At 42.7% G+C, this 25,755-nt stretch overlaps 1 protein-coding gene across 4 annotated transcripts in view; it reads left to right on the forward strand.

Annotated features, from left to right (window-relative positions):
• The first annotated feature begins 355 nt into the window (after positions 1 to 355).
• Positions 356 to 25,755, forward strand: part of LOC102455279 (ras-related protein Rab-10-like) — a 44,069-nt gene continuing 18,669 nt past the window's right edge. Inside the window, exons 1-4 of one of the 4 annotated variants that reach the window (XM_089776276.1) lie at positions 356 to 659; positions 13,837 to 13,897; positions 14,459 to 14,597; positions 20,883 to 20,972. In XM_089776276.1, coding sequence (XP_089632402.1) covers positions 515 to 659; positions 13,837 to 13,897; positions 14,459 to 14,597; positions 20,883 to 20,972 — 435 coding nt within the window. In that variant the 5' untranslated portion in view covers positions 356 to 514. The remainder of the gene's footprint in view (positions 660 to 13,836; positions 13,898 to 14,458; positions 14,598 to 20,882; positions 20,973 to 25,755) is intronic. The other 3 variants (XM_089776277.1, XM_075920760.2, XM_025180005.3) reach the window with 3 other exon arrangements.

Below are 25,755 nucleotides of genomic sequence, written 5' to 3' on the forward strand. Positions count from 1 at the left end.
CCTCACTGCCCCCAGACACTTACACACACACACACACACACACACAGCCTCTCTCACACACACACACACACAGCCTCACTGCCCCCAGACACTTACACACACAACCCCCCCGCTCACACACACACACACAGCCTCACTGCCCCCAGACACTTACACACAACCCCCCCGTCCCCACACACACACACACAGCCTCTCTCACACACACACACACACACAGCCTCACTGCCCCCAGACACTTACACACACAACCCCCCCGCTCACACACACACAGCACCACTACCCCAACCCCCCACCTCTGTGTCTCACACCCCCCCCAGGCTCACGCGCGGCGGGCCGGCTGTTGCGCAAGGCCGGAGAGCCCCGGGGCCGCAGGCGGGCGCTGCCGCCGCCCGGTGAGGCTGAGAAGGCGCCGCCTCCCCGCTGCGCCGCTGCTCTGGTTTCGGTTTCGCGCCGCTCGCCCCTTTGCGGGGCCGCAGGACGCGTCTCTCGGCTGCTGCTGCCGGGCGGGGGGCACATGGCGGGGCCGGGGCACCGCGCCGCGGGGAAGCCGCTGCTGGTGAAAATAGTGATGGCCGGGGAGTCGTGCGTAGGGAAAACCTCCCTCGTGAGGCGCTACACGGAGCCCGCCGCCGCCGCCGCCTGCTATATCGCCACCGTCGGTGAGTGAGACACCGCGAGCGCCGGTGTAACACCCGCCGTGGCACCCCGCCCCCAGCACACCCTTGCAGACTGACAGGCACCCCCATGCACACCGAGACTGACACACGCTTTCATTGCAGTCATGGCACTGACACGCTCCTTGGTAGTCTGTGTCACACCCACGTGTGCACCACACACACCCGACACACTAGTCGCACATTCCCTTTCACACCACACAAATATGCATTTGCATCTGTTGAGACCGATAATGTGCCGCTTGTAGTTTGGAACACATGTCCAGTCTTTGCTAAATTAGATTTTTAAACAGAGAGGGTGAGGAGCTAAAGAAAAGCGGCGAGGAGTCCTGTGGCACCTTATAGACTAACTGAAGTGTTGGAGCATCCAACACATCACTATCCAACACTTCAGTTAGTCTATAAGGTGCCACAGGACTCCTCGCCGCTTTTGCAGATTCAGACTAACACGGCTACCCCTCTGAGCTAAATAAATACATGCTTCTGTCTTTCCACCTCCAGATCTTCCCCCTACCAGCTGTCATTAATTAATAATATATCTGTGATATACTCCTGTTGCTGTGAAAGTTACTGTTTATTTAACATTTTTATTGCAGTAGTTAGTATACTAGGGAATTCACCCCAGTCAGGGTCCCATTGTGCAAGGCGCTGTACATGCACAGAGAAAATGACGCTCCTTGCTCCAGAGCAGCAGTGGGCAACTTAGGCTAATGAATGGTCTGCAGAAGAGGGCTACAATATTGTTGAAATGAAGAGGGTCTCCTAGGACAGCTAATTTCGCTTCCACACCTAAAATGTGCGGGGTGTGCCCATTGAACTGTAGAAGCACTTTGAATGCAGAGAAGGTGCAGAGCTCTCACAATCAATGTTGTATGCAAACAGCATGCATCTCACTTCATATGCCCTTGCTTTATGCCTGTGTCACTTCAGTAATACAGACAGGGGTGAAAGTAATTTACATTTCTTACAGGTACTGCCCTATCACAACCTGTCCCCCCTTTTGGGGAGCTGTGCCTGGGGGCTGTTAGACAAAAGTACTTGTAAAAATTTAAGTATGGAGTGGAGTGCGGGGGGGGGGGGGGGCTCAGCACAGAGGACTGCAGGAGTCCAGGTTGGGATGTATGAAAGGCTCAGAAAGGGGCTCAACGGCAGGGGGATTGGGTGTGCGGGGGGGGAGGGAGGTGCAGGAGTTAGGGCCAGGGAAGGAGATGCAGGAGCCAAAGTTTGGGTGTATGAAGAGGAGGCTCAGGGCAGGGGGCTGAGTGAGTGCTGGCAGGGGCAAGGGCAAGATTTCAGGGGTGGGGGCCTGCAGCCTCACTTACCCTGCTCACTTAGGCTATGTCTAGACTGCAGGCTTCTTTCGAAAGAGGCTCTTTCGAAAGATCGCGTCTAGACAGCAGGCGGATCTTTCGATAGAGGAAATCCGCTTTTTCGAAAGAGAGCACCCAGCGAGTCTGGATGCTCTCTTTCGAAGACGGCCTCTTTACATTGAAGAATGCCTTCCTTCGAAAGAGGAACTTTCGAAGGAAGGCGTTCTTCCTCGTGAAACGAGGTTTACCGCCATCGAAAGAAAAGCTGCGTTCTTTCGAAATAATTTCGAAAGAACGCGGCTTGAGTCTGGACGCAGGGGAAGTTCTTTCGAAAAAAGGCTACTTTTTTTGAAAGAACCCCTGAGTCTGGACACGGCCTTTGTGTGTTTTTTTCTTTTTGCAGACTAGGGAGCGAGGCCAAGTTCACAACCTGTGTAGTTTTCTCCTCTGCCCTTCACTGGGTACCCAGAGCAAGAGCAGGCTGTGAAATTTACCTCTCTCTCTAGTCAGCAAAACAAAAACCACCACCCACTCACTGACTGGGCTAAGTGCCACTGCAGCACCCCCTTACCCCTGAAATGATGGCGGTGTGGGGAGGGGAGCTCCAGGCTGGGGCAATCCCAGACGCCCCCCCCCCCTCCCCAGCCAGTCCTTCTAACCTACCAGGCTGCCTGCTTCTAGTGCGGCAGCCTGCCTCTCCCCTGCAGCTAAGTGCCTCCAGCTAACTGGCCAGTTTCTTTCTGGAGGGCCACACCAGGGTGTACCAGCTTACTTTCACCTCTGAATACTGGTAGGAAAAAAACTGAGGATAAAAACCAGTGGAATCTGGCAACCCTGCACGTTGGCAACGGTAAACAAAATGTCTCGTGGGCCACACACAGAACTCTAATGACCCACATGTTGCCGTGGACTGCAGGTTCCCCACCTCTACTCCAGAAAACTTACGACCTAAAATAAAATGCCTAATTCTTTCATCTTCAATGATAGGTACAAAGTTAAATTCCTTTTCATTTATTTTACTGACCTTGTAGGTAATGATTTGTCAAGCATGGTATCGCCAAGAGAATCTCTTCTTCCATAGGTGTGCATGGCTGCATGTATAATTGCCTTGTTACATGTGCTGTTTAGTGGAAACTTATAAAAATAGTATGCAGAAAAGCCTCTGTGTTTCCGCAGTTCTGCATTAGGGATGTGAATGGTTAACCATTAAGCATCACTCTTACTGAGGTATACGGGGCTGCTCCAACCTTGTGGGGCCCATTGTGGGCAGGGGATGCTCCAGCCCAGTTTGACCAGCCCCTGCCTGCGATGGGCCCAGCCCAGTCCAGCTGGAGCAGCCCCTATCCAGGGGAGATGGGCCACTCCACTCTCCGACTGCTGCCCTGTCTGTAGCAGTTGCGGGAGGTGGGCTAGAGTGTTCCCCTGCCTACCACTGTTTAATCGGTTAACCAGTTAAATGTAACGTTAAACCAGTTAACTGATTAATCAGGATTTTACAATCTTATTCTGCATATGTATGTTCTTATATATATATATATATATATTTTTCAGGATGGGTGAGAGTCTGTCCTGAAACACAGAGTCATAAAAAGATAGGAGAGGTCATCTAGTCTGTTCCTCTGTGCTGAGAAAGGATCAAATAAATACCTAGAGACAATCCCTGACTGGTGTTTGTCCAACCTGTTCTAATGGAAAGCCTCATATCATTATTACTTGTATAATTATAATTAATTATTATAATTAAAGCAATGTTGAGTGGTACCTTTCTCTTAATTAATATTGATTTAAATAGAATTTGTTCATGTAAGTGAGAATGTCAGAATCTGGCCCTATGACAGTTGGATGAATTTGGCCAAGTTTCTAACTTCCTTACTAAAGTACTCTATTTTGCAAGTCATTCTACTGAAACCAATACAAAGAATAGCAGAGCCTATCAGAAAGGGACGTGTCAGATGGCAAAATTGGTCTTAAAAGCCTATAATTAATGATGAAACCTAAGTTTTCCCCATGGAATACCTGTGAAAGGGAGTATCTCCTTTCATGATGATTCCTAATATTGGAAATGAACTCATGCTCTGAGGCTTTTTTTCTCAAACAGATGAAATTTCTGATCCTCTACCTCTGTTCATTCAAGAATCAAAGCCTCCCATTTTTTAAAAAACTGATCACATTAGGAGTATATTTTCAGAAGTCATGTCTTCTGTGATTTTTAAAAACTGTTTTAATAAAGTATGTTGTATCTATGCTGTAAGCAAATGATCCAAATCTGAATAATGCTTATTTGCATATCTGGTTTCAAAATCTCAAGCAGGTCAACAGTATTGGCAGGAGAAGCCTCCTTTCTAGAAAGTACAGTGTGGGCAACAACAGTTTAATTTTCTGCAGCAGCTTCCCAATGGGCCTCGTCTGTATCCTGGTGGGACAGTTTCCAGGGAGAGGGCAGTTCAGACTTTATGTTCATCTAGTCTTCTGTCTTTTTATTGAGTCTACCAACAAGAGTTGCAATTTTGATTTGGACAGATGTCTGGTACAGTCTCGATTGAGAGCTTTCCTTTCTTGCAGCCCATTGCACACTCATTTGAAGGTTATGAATGGCCATTAATCATTACCTACCCATCTGGAATTTAAACTAGAAATGAAGTAAAAGACATTTACCAATACTCTGGGATATTTAGTCCGCTAGGAATCTGAGTTTTTTGATGGGATTATGTGTCATCAACCCACCTTTATGCAGAGAGTAAAGAAAGAAATCATAGAAGAAAAAGATTTGAGAGGGAACTGTTGAGGGTCTCTTTTTGTATCATGGCAACTGGGTATTCCATGTTGATACAAGTAAGCCTGTTGAGACTACAAAAATTGAATGTCCTGTAGTTGTTGCTAATAGATTGTACTTGTTGAAACTTTCTAAAATTATATATTTTAGAAAATGAAAACATGCATTCACATTAAATTTTCATGGAAAGCATTTTATGCAGCACTTAAACACTCAGGGATGGTTGCCCTTCCTCCTCTTCAATTACGCAGTTTGGGTGAATTATAAGCAGTTTTCTAATTAAACTTACACGGATCATAAGGCAGATGCATCATAGTGAGAATAGCAGACTATAAAGAATAACTTTTTATTTAAACAATGGCACAGGGTAGAAAGCCATAGGGAAAGCCTATGAACAAAAAAAATCTTGTGTACAAATGAATATGAAGTTTCTATGCAGTCCTTTATTTGTTTTATGTATTTTATGTGTAAAATAAGTTATCTGTTACCATATTTGCCTGTTACTTTGGGATTTGCTCCTTTATTAGGCCTCAGAGGGGTAACCATGTTAGTTTATAATTTTAAAAACAGCGAGTAGTCCTCTCATGGCACCTTACAGACTGACGAAAAATATATAGGATCATCAGATGAGTTAGAGTAGAAATGACATAATCAATATATATATAACATGAAATACATATAATCAAAAGCATTTACTTGTCAGTTGTAGGACCAGTGTTAATGAAGCTAAATATGTGGGCTAAATAACAGCACATCCCAAATGCCTCAGTGCCAGTGCCCACCCTGAAAGCCCCCCTTCCCACCAGACCCCCCAGTACCAGTCTCCTGTTTCCAGAGCCTCTCTGTACCCAGTCTCCCCCAGTGCCAGCCCCCAATTTTAGCCCCATCCCCAGAGCGGTTTTCTGTGTGGTGGAAGGGCTGTGTGGCACAGGGTCTCCACCCAGCTGTGGAAGAGCGCTTCCCTGCGCAGTGCGAGGGCCGCGCAGAGCGGCTCTATGCAGCCCTCCTGTCACGCAGGGAAGTGCTCTTCCGTGGCCTGGAGGAGACCCTGCCCCTGCTAGGTGCTGGTTGGCTGAGAGGCAGGGCAGGACACACCTTCCCCAACAGCCACAGCAAGAGTGGTGTACCCCAGCTGCGGCCTCCAAACTCGCCACAGCCCGGCAGCCAGAGGTCTGCGGCCTGGCAGCTGAAACCACTGGTCTAACAGCATTACCAACACTTCCACTTCTTACTGAGCTTTTAGAAGTAAGGATGTTAAATTGTGGTTAATTTACTAATCGAGTAGTTGATGGAATTTCCATTGACTAGTCGATAGGCACTTCCGCATTCCTCCTTTTAAATGTGGAACACCGCGTGCAGTCTGGGGCCAGCGGGAAGTCCTGCTGACTCCAGGCTGCACGCAAGCATGCCAGCTTTGAAATGTACAAGAGTTCCCAGCAGGGACTCTTGTGTATTTAACAGCAGCAGTGCAGCATGGAGCCCTGGGTCAGCGGGGCATTCCCCAGCTGATCCCGGGCTCCACGCAGCATTTTGGTGGAAGCCAGGATCAGCTGGGGAGTCTCCAGCTGACTCAGGGCAGTGCTGCCCCTTTGAACACCACCGTGGCATTTCAAAGGGGCAAAGCCTCACAGCTGATCCCGGGAAGTACCCCTTCTTCCCCCCTTTTGCTGCCTCTATCTGATAGAGGCAGCAAGGTGGGGGGAATCAACTAGTCAACTAGACTATCCAATAAGCATTGGCTTATCGGATAGTTGACTAGTCTTTAACATCCTTATTTAGAAGTCATTTAGGGGTAAATTAGAGCTAAATAATAGCACAGAACACTGAGAGCAAAAACCAATGGCTGTAAATAAACTTTATGGCTACGTCTAGACTGGCATGATTTTCCGCAAGTGCTTTTAACGGAAAAGTTTTCCGTTAAAAGCTTTTGCGGAAAAGAGCGTCTAGAATTGCACGGAAGCTTTTCCACAAAAGCACTTTTTGTGGAAAAGCATCCATGCCAATCTAGATGCGCTTTTCCGCAAAAAAGCCCTGATCGCCATTTTCGCGATCGGGGCTTTTTTGCGCAAAACAAATCTGAGCTGTCTACACTGGCCCTTCTGTGCAAAAGCTTTGCGCAAAAGAACTTTTGCCTGAACGGGAGCAGCATAGTATTTCCGCAAGAAGCACTGATTTCAGACAGTAGGAAGTCAGTGTTCTTGCGGAAATTCAAGCAGCCAGTGTAGACAGCTGGCAAGTTTTTCCACAAAAGCAGCTGCTTTTGCGGAAAAACTTGCCAGTCTAGATACAGTCTATGGGACCATGGGCAACTTGGCCACACCACGATTAGTCCAGCTAACTATAATTATGCTAGACCACGGATGTTAGCCGACCAGAGAGTGCTGGACTAGAGAGGTTCAAACTGTATTCGTTATTCATTAGGGTTATTCTTATGGAGGAGGGCTGATAATTCTGTCACTGTGCTGTTTGTGTTACTTGTGTTCTCATATGGAGCTCTGCTTCTCCATTCTGCCACTTCCCTCTCAATGGAGCTATCCTGAAGGATATAGGTTCCCCAGGCCTGGTTTCTTCCCATCCTAGAATCTGATGAACACAGTTATACTCATTGCACAGCACATCTGAGAGGACCAGTTATTCAGCACTCATAAGCTGACCCCTTATATGGTCTATGACTCAGTAGGCTGGGTTGCACCCTCAGTGGCCTTAGACTCAGTGGGCTGGGTTTAAACCACTCTTCAAGCCGCCACTCTTGTATGCCCCCAGGTTCAGCACCTATGTGTTCCCACTTTCACACCATAATCGTTCTGCTAGTAATCCGCTTGATGTGCAAACCCCACAAGATTATTGGGTGATACAGGGACCTTTAACATAGGGACAAAGAGCATTGTTGTAGAGTGAATGGGAAAGCGAAGAACAACACCCTCAAGAAGAGGATAGGGAGACAGAAAGCAAGCAACCAGCTTAACTATGAAAGTTATTTATGTCTAGGTAGTAGCCATACAAGGGGAACCAAACAAAACAGTTACAATATTAAATCTTAACTTGAATCTGATTACAAACGTTAAGGCAAGCAAACCATAACTGATCACATAAGGCAGGGCATGGAGGGGGAAGAGAGAGAGAACTCACCACTCTGTAAGGCTTGAACTGATCAGAGTTCCCAGTTGGTGATGGTAGCTGTGAGTCCAGACTGTTGGAGACAAGCAGAGCAGAGTTCACAGCATGGTCAGTCAGTAAAAGATAAAGACCTAATGGAACTGATGCAGAATTTAGATCCAGGCGCATCAGAACACTTTACTGGAGCATGGATAGGAGTTGTTGTAGGGAAACAACAGAAGTTTGAGAAGGAACATTAGATTTGTTTATGTGGAAACGAACTGTTCAAGGGAGTATTTTAAACTTGCTTTGTTTAGGCTAGACCAGGAGCGGGCAATAATATTTTAAGGGTGGCCATTTCGCGAATTTCAGAATCCAGGGCCACCCTGGAAGGGACGGGGCCTTGGGCAGAAGGGGCAGGTCTAGGAGACTTCGCCTGCTCCCCTGCCAACAGACCCTGATTGGCCTGGAGGTGGGGAAACGCGTGAAGTCTTAGCCCCCTGCCCTCATCCTTCCAGGGGCATGTGGTGCCTAGAGGAGACTGCCTGATGTTTTGAACACCTGGTGGTTCCCTCTAGACGCAGAGTCTACCCCTGGCGACAGGAGGAGAATTCATGCACTCCCCTCTCCCCCAGGCCAATCAGTGCTTGGGGGAAGGAGAGCATGTGAAGTCTTTGATCCCCGCCCCAACCTTGCCAGGGGGGTGCGGTGCATTGAGGGACCGCCAGCCATTTTGAATACCTGGTGGTTCTCTCTAGGCGCTGTGCACCCCTGGTGAGGGGAGGAGACTTTGCGTGTTCCCCTATTCCCAGGTCTCAATTGGCCTAGGAATAGAAGAGCGGTAGAGTGGCCAGGGGCCTGATCAATCAGCTTGACAGGCCGGATCCAGCCCATGGAGACTGTCTTGCCCACCCCTGGGCTAAACAATAGAAACTGATCATTCTTGACTATGGTGTTGCTTTGACTATGGTGTTGAGTGGTGTTGCTTTGAAGGAGTTCATAATGCAATTAGGCAATTTCAGTATTTTGGATATTAGCAGGGGATTTATTACTAAAATTGGTCTGATAATTACTGATCTGGGTGTGTGCAGAAATAGGTTCATTAGCATTGGGAGCAAAGATTTCCCATAAGGCAATGCTTTCCTGCCTTTTGTGTCCTAGAGTTCAGTGCGATTTTTGCTTTAGAATCTCTGTTTTCTATTCTGTATGCTAATGGAGATGCCTTTCTATCCTATATTTGATGCAAATGAGGCTAAGGGTGTGTCCTTACTCCTATCACCCTTGTCCAGAAGGGGTTTAGTTGTGTCTTCCTCTCCCATTTCATTGCTTTTTGTCTCCACTCTGGTTCAAGCAGTTGGGCGGGTTGAGGGGGGAAGTGAGACGGGCTTCGGTGAGTACCATGCCCTGGGTTCCACAAGAACACAGAACTGATAGGTAACATATCTTAGCTATTGTGTTCTTGACAGTGCCATGTGCTTCTTCTATGTGGGAAAATATTTGTTGAGATCTTGATTCTAAAAAGGTGAAGCTTCCACTTATTTGGGGAAGGGAAAGAACAGAAGGGAAGGAACAGAAATTCAAAGTACATTCAAGTTCCACTTTTGGGGGGAAGGAAAGGAGCAGACGGTTAGATTTTAACTAGCAGCTGTACATGGCATTGCTTGGGTCTTTAACTGAAGTAGGGTGGGTTTTTTTAAAATAAATAAAAAATGTATACACTTTATTTCAATGATTGCATTTTTCAAAAATGAAGGCTGGAGTGAGGGGAACTTTCCTGGCTTCTACACTATCCCATATAAATAAATACCTTATACCGTAAAAGGATAACCTTATAAAGAGAGGTTGTATTACATTTCATACCCTAGAGGACACCTTCAACTGCAAGTTATCTTATTTTAATGTTTGGGTCAAGCTTCAGCCTATCAGAATCCACCATACTCAGAAGTCTATGCCTACAATATTCTTGAACTGTTGTACCACAGCTCTTTTTTTTCCAGAAATAAAATTAGCACCATCTTTAGACCATCCTGAAAGGATAGCCCTACTAGTCTGTCTTCTGTAAACTTAAATTTGTGGAACCATTCCCCTGCTTACGTAAACTCCACCTACATGACATGCTGATCGTAATAGATGATGCAGATGTTCCACTATAACTAGAGAGAGGAGTCTGATTCTTTCCATGGACTCTTGATATTGGCTCCTCCTTGAGTAGGCTCATGTTCCACTGAGTTTTGAGTTTAGCTTAGCTTCTTGATCTGGGGAGGCAGGGGAGTAGTGTTGTCTCCCAATCCCAGTTATAGATGGTGTCAAACTGAGCAGTCACTCACAGATAGTTTTTAACAGTGTGATTGTCTCTCTCCTTTTATGGTGTGTAATAAGCAGTGAGTTAAGAGTGTGAACTTAAAGTATTATCATTCATATCTGAGTTATCCATTTGAGATGAATAGTAAAGGTCACATCTCTTAGAGCTAAGGTTTCTGCAGTTGCAGATAGATATAACCCAAGTATAAATGATGTGGTGTCATTTTTGAAGTTATCTTAGCACTTATTTTTGTTTTTAAATGGAAAACTTGAAGCTTGTCTTAGTGAACAGTACAGCAGTAGTTGTTCACTCTAAGGAGCTGTTAATGTGCATCATCAGGATCTACATGGACAGTTTGTGCATGGCAGGCTAGTCTAGGGTATACAGGCAGTCCCCGGGTTACATACAAGATAGAGACTGTAGGTTTGTTCTTAAGTTGAATCTGTATGTAAGTCGGAACTGGCGTCCAGATTCAGCCGCTGCTGAAACTGACCGCCAGTTCCGACTTACATACAGAATCAACTTAAGAACCCCAAGCGTCCCCAAGTCAGCTGCTGCTGAAACTGATCAGCGGCTGATTCCAGGAAGCCCGGGGCAGAGGCTTCCTGTAGTCAGCCACTGGTCAGTTTCAGCAGCAGCTGACTTGGGGATGCCTGGGGCAGAGCAGCTGGGGTGCTGCTGGGTTGGTCCAGTAGCGCCGCCGCTGGACCAACCCAGCAGCACCCAAGCTGCTCTGCCCCAGGCGTCCTGATTCAGCCGCTGCTGAAACTGACCAGCAGTGACTGAATCAGGACGCCTGGGGCAGAGCAGCTGGGGTGCTGCCGGGTTGGTCCAGTAGCGCCCAGAGCGGCGCTACGGGACCAACCGGCAGTGCCCCAGCTGCTGTACCACAGGCGTCCGGAGCAAAGCCGCGGAGCACGGGGGCAGCGGGACAGCCCAGTCGCGCCGTGGCTGTCCTGCTGCCCTCGGGCTCCGCGGCTTTGCTCTGCTTTGCTCCCCGTCCCCCTGGTCTGCAGTCGGATCCGCGTATCTCGGGGACTGCCTGTATTCACACTTAAACTTGCCATGTACTAAATGTTTATATACATAGGTGTTGCAACAAAGGGCGTGGGGGTGTTGCAGCACCACCTGGCTTGAAGTGGTTTCCATTATTTACAGGGTTTATAGTTTGGTTCAGTGGTTCTGAACACTCCCACTAGAAAAGTGTTCCAGCACCCCTGTTTGTATAAAGAAACCCTGAGATTACGGAGGAAAAAAAGTGACATGCATGCGGGAGGTGCAGATAGGGTAGTCTGCTATTTGTGTGATGAATCTAGGGTACGTCTAGACTACATGCCTCTGTCGCCAGAGGCATGTAGATTAGGCTACCCGACAGAGTAAAATGAAGCGGCGATTTAAATAATCGCCGCTTCATTTAAATTTACATGGCTGCCGCTTTGAGCCGACAAGCAGCTGATCAGCTGTTTGTCGGCTCAGCGCGATAGTCTGGACGCTCCCCTGCCGACATCAAAGGGAGCTGTCGACAACCCAGGTATGCCTCATCCCAGGAGGCATACCTGGGTTGTCGACAGCTCCCTTTGATGTCGGCAGGGGAGCGTCCAGACTATCGCGCTGAGCCGACAAACAGCTGATCAGCTGCTTGTCGGCTCAAAGCGGCAGCCATGTAAATTTAAATGAAGCGGCGATTATTTAAATCGCCGCTTCATTTTACTCTGTCGGGTAGCCTAATCTACATGCCTCTGGCGACAGAGGCATGTAGTCTAGACGTACCCTAAGCTCTGCCCCTCTGTCTAAATCACAAACTTCACCAGAACACAACTGCCAAACCTGACATTTTTCATGGCCCTTTTCTATCAGGAGTTATTTTAGGAAAATTACAAAGGACAGTTTTGTTTTATTTTAAAATTGTCAAAGTTAAGGGAGATTTCTAGAATTATGACTATTAATACACAGCTAAGGGATAAGAAGAAAATTTAAGTCTTATAGAAGACAGACTATTAGGGATATCCTTTCAATGCGATCTAAAGATGGTGCTAATTTACTTCAGAAAAAAAGAGCTGTGGTACAACAGTTCAAGAATATTGTAGGCATAGACTTCTGAGTATGGTTGATTCTGATAGGCTGAGGCTTCACTCATAAACATGAAAGTAAGATAACTTGCAGATGACTGTGTCCTGTAGGGTCTGAAATGTAATATAACCTCTCTTCATGGTGTGAGGTATTTATTTATCTATACTATGGTAGCACCAAAACCAGAATTGTACTCTGGTTCCCGACTAAACTGATGCCCATTATAAAATTTCTTTTTGGCTCTTTAACACAATATGGCCTTTTCTTACATACGAAAAGGATGTATTTTTTCAATTGTGTTAACCCAATCAAATTAGTTTAACACAGTTGAAAAGTCCCATTGAGATGTAGGCTGACGCATTTGAAGTCATGTTAGTTAGCTCTGGTTTTTTTTTTAACTTAATGGGAAGCCTTGGTTATTGTATGGCCACCAACACAGCTTGAGACATATTAACCTGCATTTTAACAGGGCTTCTCAGTTTCATTAAGCAAATTCAGCTGAGCTCATGTGACTGAAATACATACTGTTTTGCCTATTTATATATTCTCCTAGTTACTCTGTCCTGAATGAACAGAATGAAGAGGTTTTAGAGTGAATATTGCATTTTGGGGCTTAAATGCATTTGAAATATTTTCTTTAAAATGTTACTGCAAAAGTCATTGGAAAGTATTGTGTAACTCCTTTTATTTTGGACATTCATACTTCAGTAGGTAGTAGACTCCAATGCAATTTTTTGGAGTTTCATTTTTATTGGATTGTAAATGCCTATGGACAAGATATGCATCCTCCCATCTGTATGGCACCTAAGAGGATTTTTGTGTGCTATTTGTGATTATACAAGTAATGAAAAATATGTAAGTTAGAGAGAAAAACATCTATGAGGAAAACAGCATAATGGCTTCAGAGGCAGCATGCAATAATGCTAGGTCCAAAATAGATTTCAGTAACCAAAACATTTGGGATTTTGAGGTATTGATGTTTTGATGGAAGGGTAGTGTAGCGGTAAATGTTCTTTACTTGAACTTGAATGCATGCCGACTTATCTTTGTATCTAATTAATTCAGTTAATTATTTTCTAGTCCTGTTGATGTAATCCTGGACACTTCTTTTCAGTAATGTTGTGGTAAAGGCTAAAGAATGGCATAGGGTGAGCAAATGCCATGTAAGCATTTGTCACTAAGCTTCCATTCAGAACTGCAGCACTATTATTATGGGACTGATTCCCTTAGTAGAAATTGCCAATACTGTAACTGCTTTGTACATGGACCATCAAACAGTTGTCTTGTCACTTGCCAGCTAATGCTGGTTTGTAGCTATACTTTCTGAGTTGACAATGCACAACGAGTGACTGAATATAAAATTTTGACCAGTTTGATAGTTAATTTCAATATAATTACAGATGTGTCTCAAAAAGAACTCTAATAGATTTTTCTCTACCTCTGTTTTGTTTGTATGCAATTAGTGGTTTAGGATATTTTTGGTTGGTGTTTTCATTTGGTTAGTGTGTTTCCATTTCTCTACATCCACAAAACAACATGTATTTACAAACAGTTTCCAAAAGAAATCAATATTATCTCAAGACATGTAACAGATTTTCTTATTTCTTTTAGGCATTGATTTTAAAGTAAAAACAATAACATTTAATGATACAACAGTGAAACTTCAAATATGGTAAGTTATAATTTGTCCCACAAATGAAAGCCAGCTAAATTATATAACTGTACACTGTACAAAATTTTGTCCAGCTTTGATTATTTGTTTTCCTTCACTGTCTTGATTATTTAATAGAGCATATTAAAACTTGAATTAGAAGAGGAAGCTATAATGTTTATAGCAATTTGTACATTTTAAAAAATCAGTTCTCTTAGAAATATTTAACATGAAGTTATTATAGCCATGGATAAAACGTAAACCTATATTAAATTCTAAATATAAACTACTTTATTTCAATGTTTAACTTAAAAAAATCAAGAGATTTGAAATTAAATAATTTATTATCCTACAAACATATATAAGGTCAGATTTAGGATTTTGGGTGAGGGCTAGCAAGTAGGGATGTTAGCATGTAGTTGGTTACATGCTTAACTGATAAGCCTGGGTTTGTATTCTACCCCTTTTCTCTCAGAAGGCATAGCTCAAAATTGGGGCTGTATTCTTTAAATTGCACTGAAAAAACATCCATGCTCTTTCAGCGTATGCTATACCAAGTGATTTCTGTATGGTGTATTTCAGGGATACTGCTGGTCAGGAACAATTCCATACAATTAGCACTAGTTATTTTCGTGGAGCACGTGGCTTTGTTCTGGTTTATGACATCACAAACTCAGACAGTTTTCAAGGTATAACAAACTGGATGAAAGATATACATGAGGTAAGACTATCTAATTGCAGTTGACATTTTGCTCAGGGTAGTTAACATCTTTTTCCCCCTATAGTTACCACATTTATTATGTTTTAATAAATACTTGACAGTTGTCATTAGAGCTCCAGATAAAAGCTTTTTGCCTGAGTTTATTCCATTCTGGCCTTGCATACGATATACTACTGTTATAAGTTTTTTTACTTAGAGAGTAAAAAAGAAAGTAGGTAATCCAGACTATCCATTTATCAACACTAAATTGTTTTTTGGAGTTTTGTCAAGTCGGGTTTTAAATATTTCACGTTATAGGGCTTCCATCACCAATGATTTAATTAGCTTTTTATCAAGAAGATCACCCCATTATTCCTAGTTACTCTTAGTTGCTGCTAGTTACCTAGTCACAAGTACAGGTTGGACCTCTCTAGTCCATCAACCTTGGGACCTGATCAGTGCCAAACCAGAGAATTTGCCGAACCACAGGAGATTGGTACTGTCTAGCAGCATTACCAACACTTCCACTGCTTACTAGGCTCTTAAAAGACATTTGGGGTAAATTAAAGCTAACTAACAGCACAGAACACTGAGAGCCAGGGCTGGTGGCTGTAAAAAAACTTTATGGGACCACAGGAAACTTGGCCACACCCATGATAAATGGACATCTGGCTAACTAAAATCTTGTCGGACCATGGATGTTGCCGGACCAGAGAGTGCTGGACTAGAGAGGTTCAACCTGTATGAAACTACACAGCTCCTCTCTGTTTTTCTTGATTATACCTTTTTTTGTGTATACTCTTATGTTCCCTTGGATGCTTATTCATATTGTGCATATTTATCTTGTTTAACCTTTCCTCATAAAGTTCTAGTTCCTTAGATTAGATTGACAGTGGAAAAAAATTTCAATTTAAAATAATGTTTATGTATGTGAATGAGTTGATTGTTGCAGATCAGCCTAGAAACAGCCAATTAGTGGGTCTCATAATTGAAGATAAGGAATAATAAACACTTAATCCCACTCTAGTATATCGTCAATTTATGTAGTATCTTGGGTAAAATATATTGGGCCATTCATTGTAAAAGATGTGTTTTTAAGCAATAACTATTAAAATGCAGAGCATTTCATGAAAATTAATTACTGACTGGGAAAAGAGGTCCCCTCCTGCGCCAGGGCCATAATCCAAACGAATCATTAATCCCCAGTAAATGCTCAGTGCTAAGGTTGTTATTGCTACCGTAAGTTTAAAAATACACAGGAGTGTGCAGGCAAAACCACAGTGCAGATTTCATTAACTGTATAATGCAATTTCATTTGTAAAGTACAAGGTATTATTAGAGAACTCTTGTATTGCACATTAGTCAGTCAAATATGAGTTTTGAGACCATTAAAACATCTACCTTATAATTTTATATTCATATAATACAGATTTTAAAAGTACTTGTGCACTGTTCGGCTACGTCTAGACTACCTCTGTCGGCAGAGGGATGTAAATGAAGCACTTTGAAAGTGCAAATGAAGCCGGTATTTAAATATCCCATAATCGTGTAATGGCGCTCTTTCGAAAAAGTGCTCTTTCGAATTTGAAACCGCAGTCTAGATGCAGTTCTTTTGAAAATGGGGCGCTTTTTCGAAAGATCCTGTAAACCTCATTTGATCCCAGCCCCGGGATCTGCCAGCCAGGCACTGCACCTCCACTACTTCAGCCAGCCCTGGGGAGCTGGTGCACAGGCAGTGCAGCCACTGGCCAGCCATGGGGAGCCAGCACCCAGACTGCACACCCCCTGGCCAGTCCAGGGAGCTGGCAGTGGAGCAGCATATCACCCGCCGCCCCAGTCAGCCCCGGGTATTGGCCTGCACCCTCCACCTCCTGCCCTCAATTCCTCCTCACCCTCAAACCCTGTATCCTGCAGCTCCCTGACCTGCAGTCCCCACACCCTCGCCCTAAGCCCCTCCTTACCGACATGAACAACACGAGTAAATGTACTAATACCCCTCAGGTAGACTTTTTCACCACAGAGTCAAACAAGAACTTCTGCTTGAAGGGTGCATTGGGTCAACAGTCTGTAGGGGGTGCTTTTCACTTTGAGTGGCTGTCAGCCATTCCCAACAGTTCTCTTAATAGTCAAGATTATGCTCAAAATAAAGAAAGAAAGAGCCAGAGTCAACGTAATGGTGTTGCCATGGCCCAGACAAACATGGTTTCCTTACCTGACTCAGCTGGCTGGTTGCTATTCGATAACTTTTCACATAGCTCTCCATCACCTCTCCCAGGAGGGCAGGCAGATTTTTTATCCCAGTCTCACAGTGGTCAGGTGGCATTACGCCTGTCCTTCTCTACGTGTAGGCCCTGTGGTTGAGCTCAACACCATTTCACTCAATAGTTTTGGTTGTCTCTCTATGGTCCCACCTGCCAGGACGACGTGACCAGCTAACCAGAGTCCATAGCAAAGTCCCCCAGCCTCAGGGGACTATTTCAAAATAGTTTTTGTGTATAGATGCATTATTTTGAATTAGCTTAATTCGAATTAACTATTTTGAATTAAGTTAATTCGAAATAGTGATGTAGTGTAGACATACTCCTAGAGTGGAGAGCCTGTAGGGACACTGCTCAATAAAGACAAATGGGACTCTACTATAAGAAATCTCTGTTCGAAGTCGCAGGAGGGCACTAGTACTTGTAGGGATACATATTTTGAAAAACTACTCTTATTACACAGGGTGAGTAACCATTTATTTTGACTGACAGAAACTGTATTATTTTTTATTTCTTGGTTAGGTCATTAACATATTTGAGAGTTCAACTTTTGGTTCTGATTTGGGATGGAAAACATTTTCAAAATTTTTAAAAAAAATAAATTGGAGAATGCAAAAACCACTTCCTGCCCATTCCTACTTGTGGTACAGAGGCTTCATCAGTGGCCACTTTGGCCATAGCACATTTGTAGCTGCTAACTCTACTTAGGGGTTAATTTCCTCCCCACCACCACTTCCCAGAAGTTAGGTACTTCTGGCTATGGGTTTTTCAGTCTGAAGGGATATTCCTGAGTAACACTAGGAAAAACCATGAATATCCTGAAGTTTTTTTAGGAAAAAGCAGAGGGACATATTCTGTGCAGGTGTAAATCAGCATAGCACCACGGATGCTGATTTTCCCCAGCTAATGATCTGGCTACAGAGTCAGATTTCTGTAGCTTGTAGTGGTTTCCATTTTCAGGAGGATCATCTACTTAATCATCTTTTTGAAAAAATGAAGCTAGAAGTTCAGCTTAACATTTATTGTGTAGTTTCCCAAAATGAAGATGTGGCCAGTGACTAGCAGTTTTGTCAGACTTCAGAAAACAGCTATAATACTGTCTTTGCAAAACACTTTGAAAACTTTGATAGAAAAAATGCTATAAAATCTAATCTTATTATTACATTAGCATAGAAAAATAGATTTCTGAAAGAGTTGTCTGAAAGAGCTGTCTTAGGCCTTTTTAGTTGTTATTTGTGAAGTGAAATTGTTTTAAAAGAACATTTCTAAGGTAAGACTATTTGTGTCTTGAATGTTCAGAAGTTAATTCATTTAAATCATGAATACCATATTTTTTGCACAATAAGTATTAATATTTCCTTTTACTTTTTCTTCAAAGTAAAGTCAAATGTAATTAAAAAATTAGATACATAAAATCTCTCAAAATAAGTTGATTATGTGGTATGTTTAAATTGTCTATTTACTATATCCTATTTTAGGGACTGAAATATGTAATTTTATGTAGGAGAAGCATTAACCTTAATGAGTAAAGCTCCAGTGCATTCTGAAACAGCCAGCATTTTGGTCTATTAATCCAGGTTAGATTGATTTATTACTTTAGGTCTGTACTTTGTACTCTTATGATGAGCTTAGTTCATTTTAATATAACATTATTTTGACCATCATCTAAAGTAATGAAACAAGATTAGCTGACTAAAATGAGAGCGGATTAAAAAAAATGAAATGGTATATCTTAATAATAAATAATTGTGCCTTGTGCCATACTTTTCTAAGGAGGCAACTTAGCTGTAAAAAGTGCAAGTAGACTATAAATAATGATTCTATGATCTTTCAATGAATAATGATTCTTTTTTTATTTTCTCTGAAGGTGTGTGCATGTTGGAAGCCTTACAAGCCTTTTGGGACTTGTATACATACACTAGCACTCACTTTAGTATAACTTAAGTTGCTCAAAGGTGTGAAAAAGCCACGCCTGTGAGCAATGTAAGTTGTACCTACTATCCTCAGCACCATTGTGGTCAGTGTTCTTTTTGCAAGATTACTCAGGGAGATGGAGTAATTATGCTGATGGCAGAGCTCCCATCAGCATAGGGTGAGTGCATTAGCAGCACTACAGTGGCACAGCTACATCTGTACAGCTGTGCCACTAGCGATTCTAATGTAGACTAGCACTTAAAGCTTGCTGAGTATCCTGGGAGTGATGAGTCTACAACAGACTGAAGTGTTTCTGTTAAGCTATGTAAGGGTATGTCTACACTACCCCGCTAGTTCGAACTAGTGGGGTAATGTAGGCATACCGCAATTGCAAATGAAGCCCGGGATTTGAATTTCCTGGGCTTCATTTGCATAAGCGGGGCGCCGCCATTTTTAAATCCCCGCTGGTTCGAACCCCGTGCCGCGCGGCTACACGCGGCACGACCTAGGTACTTCGAACTAGGCTTCCTAGTTCGAACTACCTAGGTCGTGCCGCGTGTAGCCGCGCGGCACGGGGTTCGAACGAGCGGGGATTTAAAAATGGCAGCGCCCCGCTTATGCAAATGAAGCCCAGGAAATTCAAATCCCGGGCTTCATTTGCAATTGCGGTATGCCTACCTTACCCCGCTAGTTCGAACTAGCAGGGTAGTGTAGACGTACCCTAAGTTAATTGTATTGTCTGTAGCAAAGTAAACTTACCTAACTGTCACCTATTTGGGCCACTTTTAGGGCAACTCATTCTCCAAGCCCATTCATTCTCTGGTCTCTTTTGATATTGATAAGCATTTTCATCTGTTATAGCTGTGAGTGTGGTATTTTGTAATGGGGGTCTCAGTGCACTAGGGGTTGGACTGAAAGCATCAATTCCACTCAGTCAAGTCACAGAAAGCAGTTTTATTTATTTCAGAGCATGTGACAGTTGGCAAGTTTCAGGTTCAGTTGCTGAAATTCTCGCTTCCCTTTTCACCACTTCACATACGCACAGTTATGATGGCCTGGCCTAAAATAATGATAATATAATAAGGCATCTAACTATGTACTTTAGCTGGATTAGCAGGAGAACTGAAGGAAGACAAAGGAGAGTAGGCTTGATCTTGCTTCTTTTGAGGTTGATGAGATTTTGCTGTTTATCTCAGTGAGAGTAGGATAAGATGATAGGTGCTTTTTGTTAGAAGGTTTTGGAATAATCTAACTTTTATCACAGAGAAGTTGGATATTCTTGCAGTGTACCCTATGTCTAGACTGCAAGCCTCTTTCGAAAGAGGCTTTTTCGAAAGATACTTTCGAAAAAGCCTCTTTCGAAAGAGAGTGTCTAGACTGCACGCGGAATTTTTGAAAAAGCAAGCCGCTTTTTCGAAAGAAAGCAGCGAGTGGGTCTGGATGCTTACTTTCTAAAAAGCCCTGTTTGCTTTCAAGAAAGCCTTTTTTCGAAAGAGCACTTTCGAAAAAAGGCGTTCTTCCTCGTGGAATTAGGTTTACCGCCATCGAAAGAAAAGCCGCGTTCTTTCGATTTAATTTCGAAAGAACACGGCTGCAGTCTAGACGCAGGTGAAGTTTTTTCGAAAAAACCCCTGTGTCTGGACACAGCCCTAGTGTACAAGAATGGAAGGTAGAGTAGGTTCCAGGAGCCTCTTGTCACACCCCCTGTGCTCAAACAATATGACCATTCCATTGTACTCATGAGTGCCAGCAGATAGCACCAGCTCATGCATCACATTCCTCTACGAGTGGTTGCCTGACAGTTGGAGGCATTTCCTGCCTCCCATATCAATAGCATCAAGCTTTCATCAGAAGATGGAGGTTATATACCTTGTACCTTTTCAAAGAATCAGCGAATTATACTCTACTCCATCACATTCTGCCACTCTGCATTACTCTATATTGTGATGTCCTGCTTTGGTCATCGGGATCCTTGTAGGTCTCTGGGTAGCATCTCTACTCATCCTTGAAAATGCCAGGGCAAAGGTTAGACCTTTATTTCAAAGAAATAAAATGCTGATAGAATGAAAAAGAGGTTTGTATTTTGTTTTTTAAATGTGATATATGTTAATATTGTTTTTTCTTTCGTCATTAGAAAGCAGGTGACGAAGTGGATATAGTACTCTTGGGCAACAAGTGTGATAAGGAGGCAGAACGGGTAATACCAAAACAAAGAGGGGAAAAGGTAAGCATTGGTCACTAGTGTTTTCTCCTAGCCCTGCAGAGTATTTTTGCATTTATTACGACCTTAAGAAGTGGAATATGTTGTTGAGGTTCAAAGATTTTGTTATGAATTGATATGAAAGAATACTTGTTTAATATATGAGCAGAATATGGCAAATAATTTTACTATTTGCTATATTTAGAGCACGGATTATTATATAAGTTTAACTTTAAAACATATTTATTATACACTTTCTAGTATAACATCTGAAAACTCTCTTATTTCAAAGGTAGACTTTTAAAATATTTTGGAGTCTGCATTTTCAGGTTATTGTTTTTAAGTGGAATGTTAAAATACAATACTTATTTCATTCCTCATTAGTGTTCCCTGTAAGCTGGGTTCATATGTGGACACTGAGGAGAAATTCAAATACCGCTCAGCTGTTTAGCAGAGTGTCCACAGCTAGGTTTTATGTTTCTATTGTTGGTGCACTTTCGCATATGCCTTGGTGCATATAACATTATTATATACATGGATGGAAAAGATTAGAGGGAACATTGTACATCATTTTTCTGAAACCTGATCTATCAGTAATCTTCCACAACTGAATCTATGACTCTTCCTTTGCTGTCTTTGAAGCATGATTTTCATTGTCTTCCTCACCAGACAGCAAAGCAACAGAAAGTCTAGAGTTGCATCATTGTATCTTTTATACCTCTTTGAGTCTATACAATTCTTCTAAAACTATCGAGAGCAAAATCAGGCCCAGAGAACACCCATTTGCTGCTATAGGCCAATGAATCTCTCTGACACCCTCTGCTGCTGTTTACATATATCATAGGCAGCAGCTTAATACACTGTTTTCTCATATTGAGTACGCAGGGCCACCTATATAAACAACCAAGTTTGTGACCCACTATCTTTAAAGAGTATGATGCAGAGTCTTGTCCGTTGAGGGCTCATGCTGTTGCATCTCTATCCCTCCATTTATTAATTATGCTTATTTTTAGTATCCTTCACAGTGGGACTGATTTTTTGTATTGTTTTGTTTCCATTGTTTTTTATACTTATGCTAATTGGACTGAGGAATTTTACAAGATATTTACTAGGATATGTTCACTTATTTGGTTCATGTTGTAACTGTAGCAAGGGATTCAGAATCTTTCAGACAAGTAACACTGAGACAAAATTATTTCATAAACCTATTGAAATTAACAGTGGTAGCTGCTTGGATACATGTGAATGTCTGTATAGAAATGAAATAGTAGGAGCTGCAGGTACTTCTCCTTTCTGAAATGAGGCCCAACATGTCTCAAAATCAATGGCCACTTTTGAAAGTGTTGGCTGAAATACCAGCAGTGCGCTAGAGAGACCTGAAGAAGAGCTCTGCATAAGCTTGAAAGCTTTTCTCTCTCATCAATAAAAGTTGATTCAAGAAAATATATTACCTTATTCCCCTGTCTCTCTAATATCCTAGGACCAACAAGTCTGCCACAATACTGTTTGCAACAATGTGCTAGACTACGGCTAGACTGCAGGCTTCTTTCGGAAGAAGCTTTCCTGGAAGAGATCTTCCGAAAAAACTTCTTCCGAAAGAGAATGTCCACACTGCCAAAGCTCATCAAAAAAGCTATCTGCTTTTTCAAAAGATAGTGTCCACACTGAATGAATGCTATCTTGCATTTAAGCTGTGATTTCTATGGACAGAGTGGCTACCACCAGGGCACCCGTGCTTTTTCCTCTTTCCTCTTCTTTCGAAAGAACTCCCTCTTCCCCATCCACACATGCCTTTTTCCAAAAGAGCTCTTTAGGAAAAAGGTAGCTTCTTCATAGAAAGAGGTTTACCAGTGTTGGAAAAGCCCCTTTGTTCTTTAGATTTTTTTGTTTCGAAAAAACACAATTGCAGTGTGGATGTAAGATTTTTCGGGAAAACATCAGTTTTTCCAAAAACACTTTCTCGTGTAGACATAGCTCTAGACACTGTATATATTTATGACAAGCAGACTGGTGCCAAGATAAACCCATTATTTTTAAGAGAAGCTGCATACAGCAATGAGTCAACAAACTTTCTACTACTCTGTATAGATTCAGCCTACAACTGCTCTGAACTCCGTTTCTTTGTTTTGGTTTCTCAGCAGAAAGTGCATCACAGGGAACCAAAGGCTTTATAAGGAGTGCACAGAAAGCATTGCATCTCTACACTTCCTAGTGCATTTTCTCTACAGCACCGACACCATACAAACTAGATGAAGAAATGGTTCCTGCCTCAAGGAGCTTGACTTTAAACCAATACACCACACTAAGGGCACGTCTACACTGCACCTCTCTTGTGCAAAAGCCTATGCAAATGAAGCGTGGATTAGCATATCGCTGCACGTAATTTGCATAATTAATTAGGGGCCGTTTTTGCGTAAGAGGTTTTTGCGCAAAAAGGAGCTGTGTAGACGGCTCCTTTTTGCGCAAAAACCCCCTCTTGCGCAAGAGCCGTTCTTCCTGAAAAAAATGAGGAAGAACGGCTCTTGCACAAGCGGGGAGTTTTGCACAAAAAGGAGCCGTCTACACAGCTCCTTTTTGCGCAAAAGCCTCTTATGCAAAAACGACCCCTAATTAATTATGCAAATAAAGTTCGGCAATATACTAATCCATGCTTCATTTGCATAGGCTTTTGCACAAGAAGGAAGCAGTATAGACGTAGCCTTAGGCACACAAGGCATTGGGAAGCTCAGGGCAATGTTCTAATTTATAAATAAATAGCATTCCAGGTATAATCAGCAGTATCTGTGTTCTGTGGCCATGGAATTTGCTGCATGTTGAATTTTGCTTCCAAATCTAAGTTTTCTGCAGTTTTCAAAGTGGTCTCTAGACCTTGCCATTGTGAAAATGTGCATGGAAATGTCTTCCTGAATTACAGACAGCCTGCACCAATAACCCATAGATGTTCCATTCATATCAGTAAATATTAACAATAAATTCTAAAGAAGATGGGCCAGAGCCACAGCTAGTGTACCACAGAAAAGCTCCAGTGAAGTCAATGGACTTTCTGCAGATTTATATTAATTGAGGATATGACCAGAGAGCTTTGAATGTCAACATTGTTAACCCTTTCACTGCTGATAATTTTCTCAGACACGTGTAGGCGACGTCCAGACCAGTGTTCTCAACCAGTGGTACGAGTACCCTTAGAGGTGTCTGGGGGGGTACGTCAACACAACTGAATTTTGGGAAAAAATGAATTTTTGCTTTAAGGTTTACAGTGCTTTATTTTTTTTGTACTTTTTACACCCAAAAATTTCATCACTCTCCCGGCTATGATTAAGTTGTTTAAACAAATGTGTTGCAATGGTAGAAAAAAATTGTGTGTCTGAAAATTGTAGGTACTGGGGTAATTATAATTATTTTTTAAAGGGATATTGTATAAAAAAAATTGAGAAACACTGCTCTAGACTACAGGCTTCTTGCGCAAGAAGCTTTTTTTGGAAGGGATCTTCTTGCAAAAGAGAGCGTCCACACTGCAAAAGTGCATCGAAAAAGCGATGCGTTTTTTCAAAAGATAGTGTTCAGGCAATCTGGACGCTGTCTCACATGTAAGCAGTGATTACTATGAACAGAATGGCCATCAGGGTACCTGTGCTTTTTCCTCTTCCTTTTCCACACACACCTTTTTGCGAAAGAGCTCTTTTGGTGGGGAGGGAGTTATTGAAAAAACATATTTCAGGTTTTCAAAAAAAAAAAAAAAGAATGGGATATTTTCTTTTTATAAATTTTATCTTCCTTGTTAAACTGCATCTTACTTTTCCAGTGGGGAGAAAAACCAATAAAGTTTTCTTTCACTGAAAAGCTAAATAGATTCTGAGAACTTCTGACAAAAACATTTTGAGAAAATTTTCATAAAATATAAATAGCATTTTTGATCAGTCCTGCTCTTAGATGCCCAAAGTCCCAGCTGTCAATACCCACAACTCCACTCTGATCTTTTCTGCAGTGCAAATATAAACTGTCAACATAAAAATCTGGAAGCACATGAAGAACTGAAAATGTGAGAACTGGGTAAAATATAATAACACAGGGCTACTTACTGATTGCTTTATTTGGTTTCACATTTGGATAAACAAAACATGTATTTTTTTAGAATGGAGCTATCTCAAAATTTCTATATTGCTATGCCATTGTGCCTCAGAAACCAAGGGCCTGTGCTTCAAAATAAAGTAGTTTTTGGGTGTAGTTAAAGTTTCATAAGCATTTAATTTATAACATGTGGGTGCAACTTACTTGAAAGGAAATGAGAATAGTGGAACTGACTGGGGGGGGGGCTGTGACGGGGGGAGGTTATGTAGGAACCTTTTAAAGAGCTGTGGCAAGTTACTCTCTGTCAGAACCCGCTGGGAGATCAATGAGGCACATCTCAATATTGTAGCTATAACTCTGAGCATACACTGGCGTTTGCAGCTAAAAATTGTATTCACATATAAGGTTTGTAATCAGCTCTTATCTCTTTTATAAGGTGGACACTCCGTCAAGCAGGGTGAACACTTTATATGGGACAGGGTGTTCTGCAAGCATTTAACCATTTTTTTCAGATCATGAAATAAAATTCTAAAGCAGTGTTTCCCACCATGTGGTCTGCAGACCCCAGGGGCTCATGGGAAAGGAAAGGAAAGGAAAGGAAAGGAAAGGAAAGGATCGGGCCCACCACGGGACTGGGACTTTCCGCCAGGCGATTCTCGCCGGGGGCTCGCCATTCGCAACTAGCTACATACAGGCTGCCTCCTGCCCTCAGGGTGGGATCTTCATACCCCAGGAGGCA

Source organism: Pelodiscus sinensis, chromosome 2, assembly GCF_052426305.1.
Source record: "Pelodiscus sinensis isolate ZL-2025 chromosome 2, ASM5242630v1, whole genome shotgun sequence".
Classification (NCBI taxonomy): Eukaryota; Metazoa; Chordata; order Testudines; family Trionychidae; genus Pelodiscus; species Pelodiscus sinensis.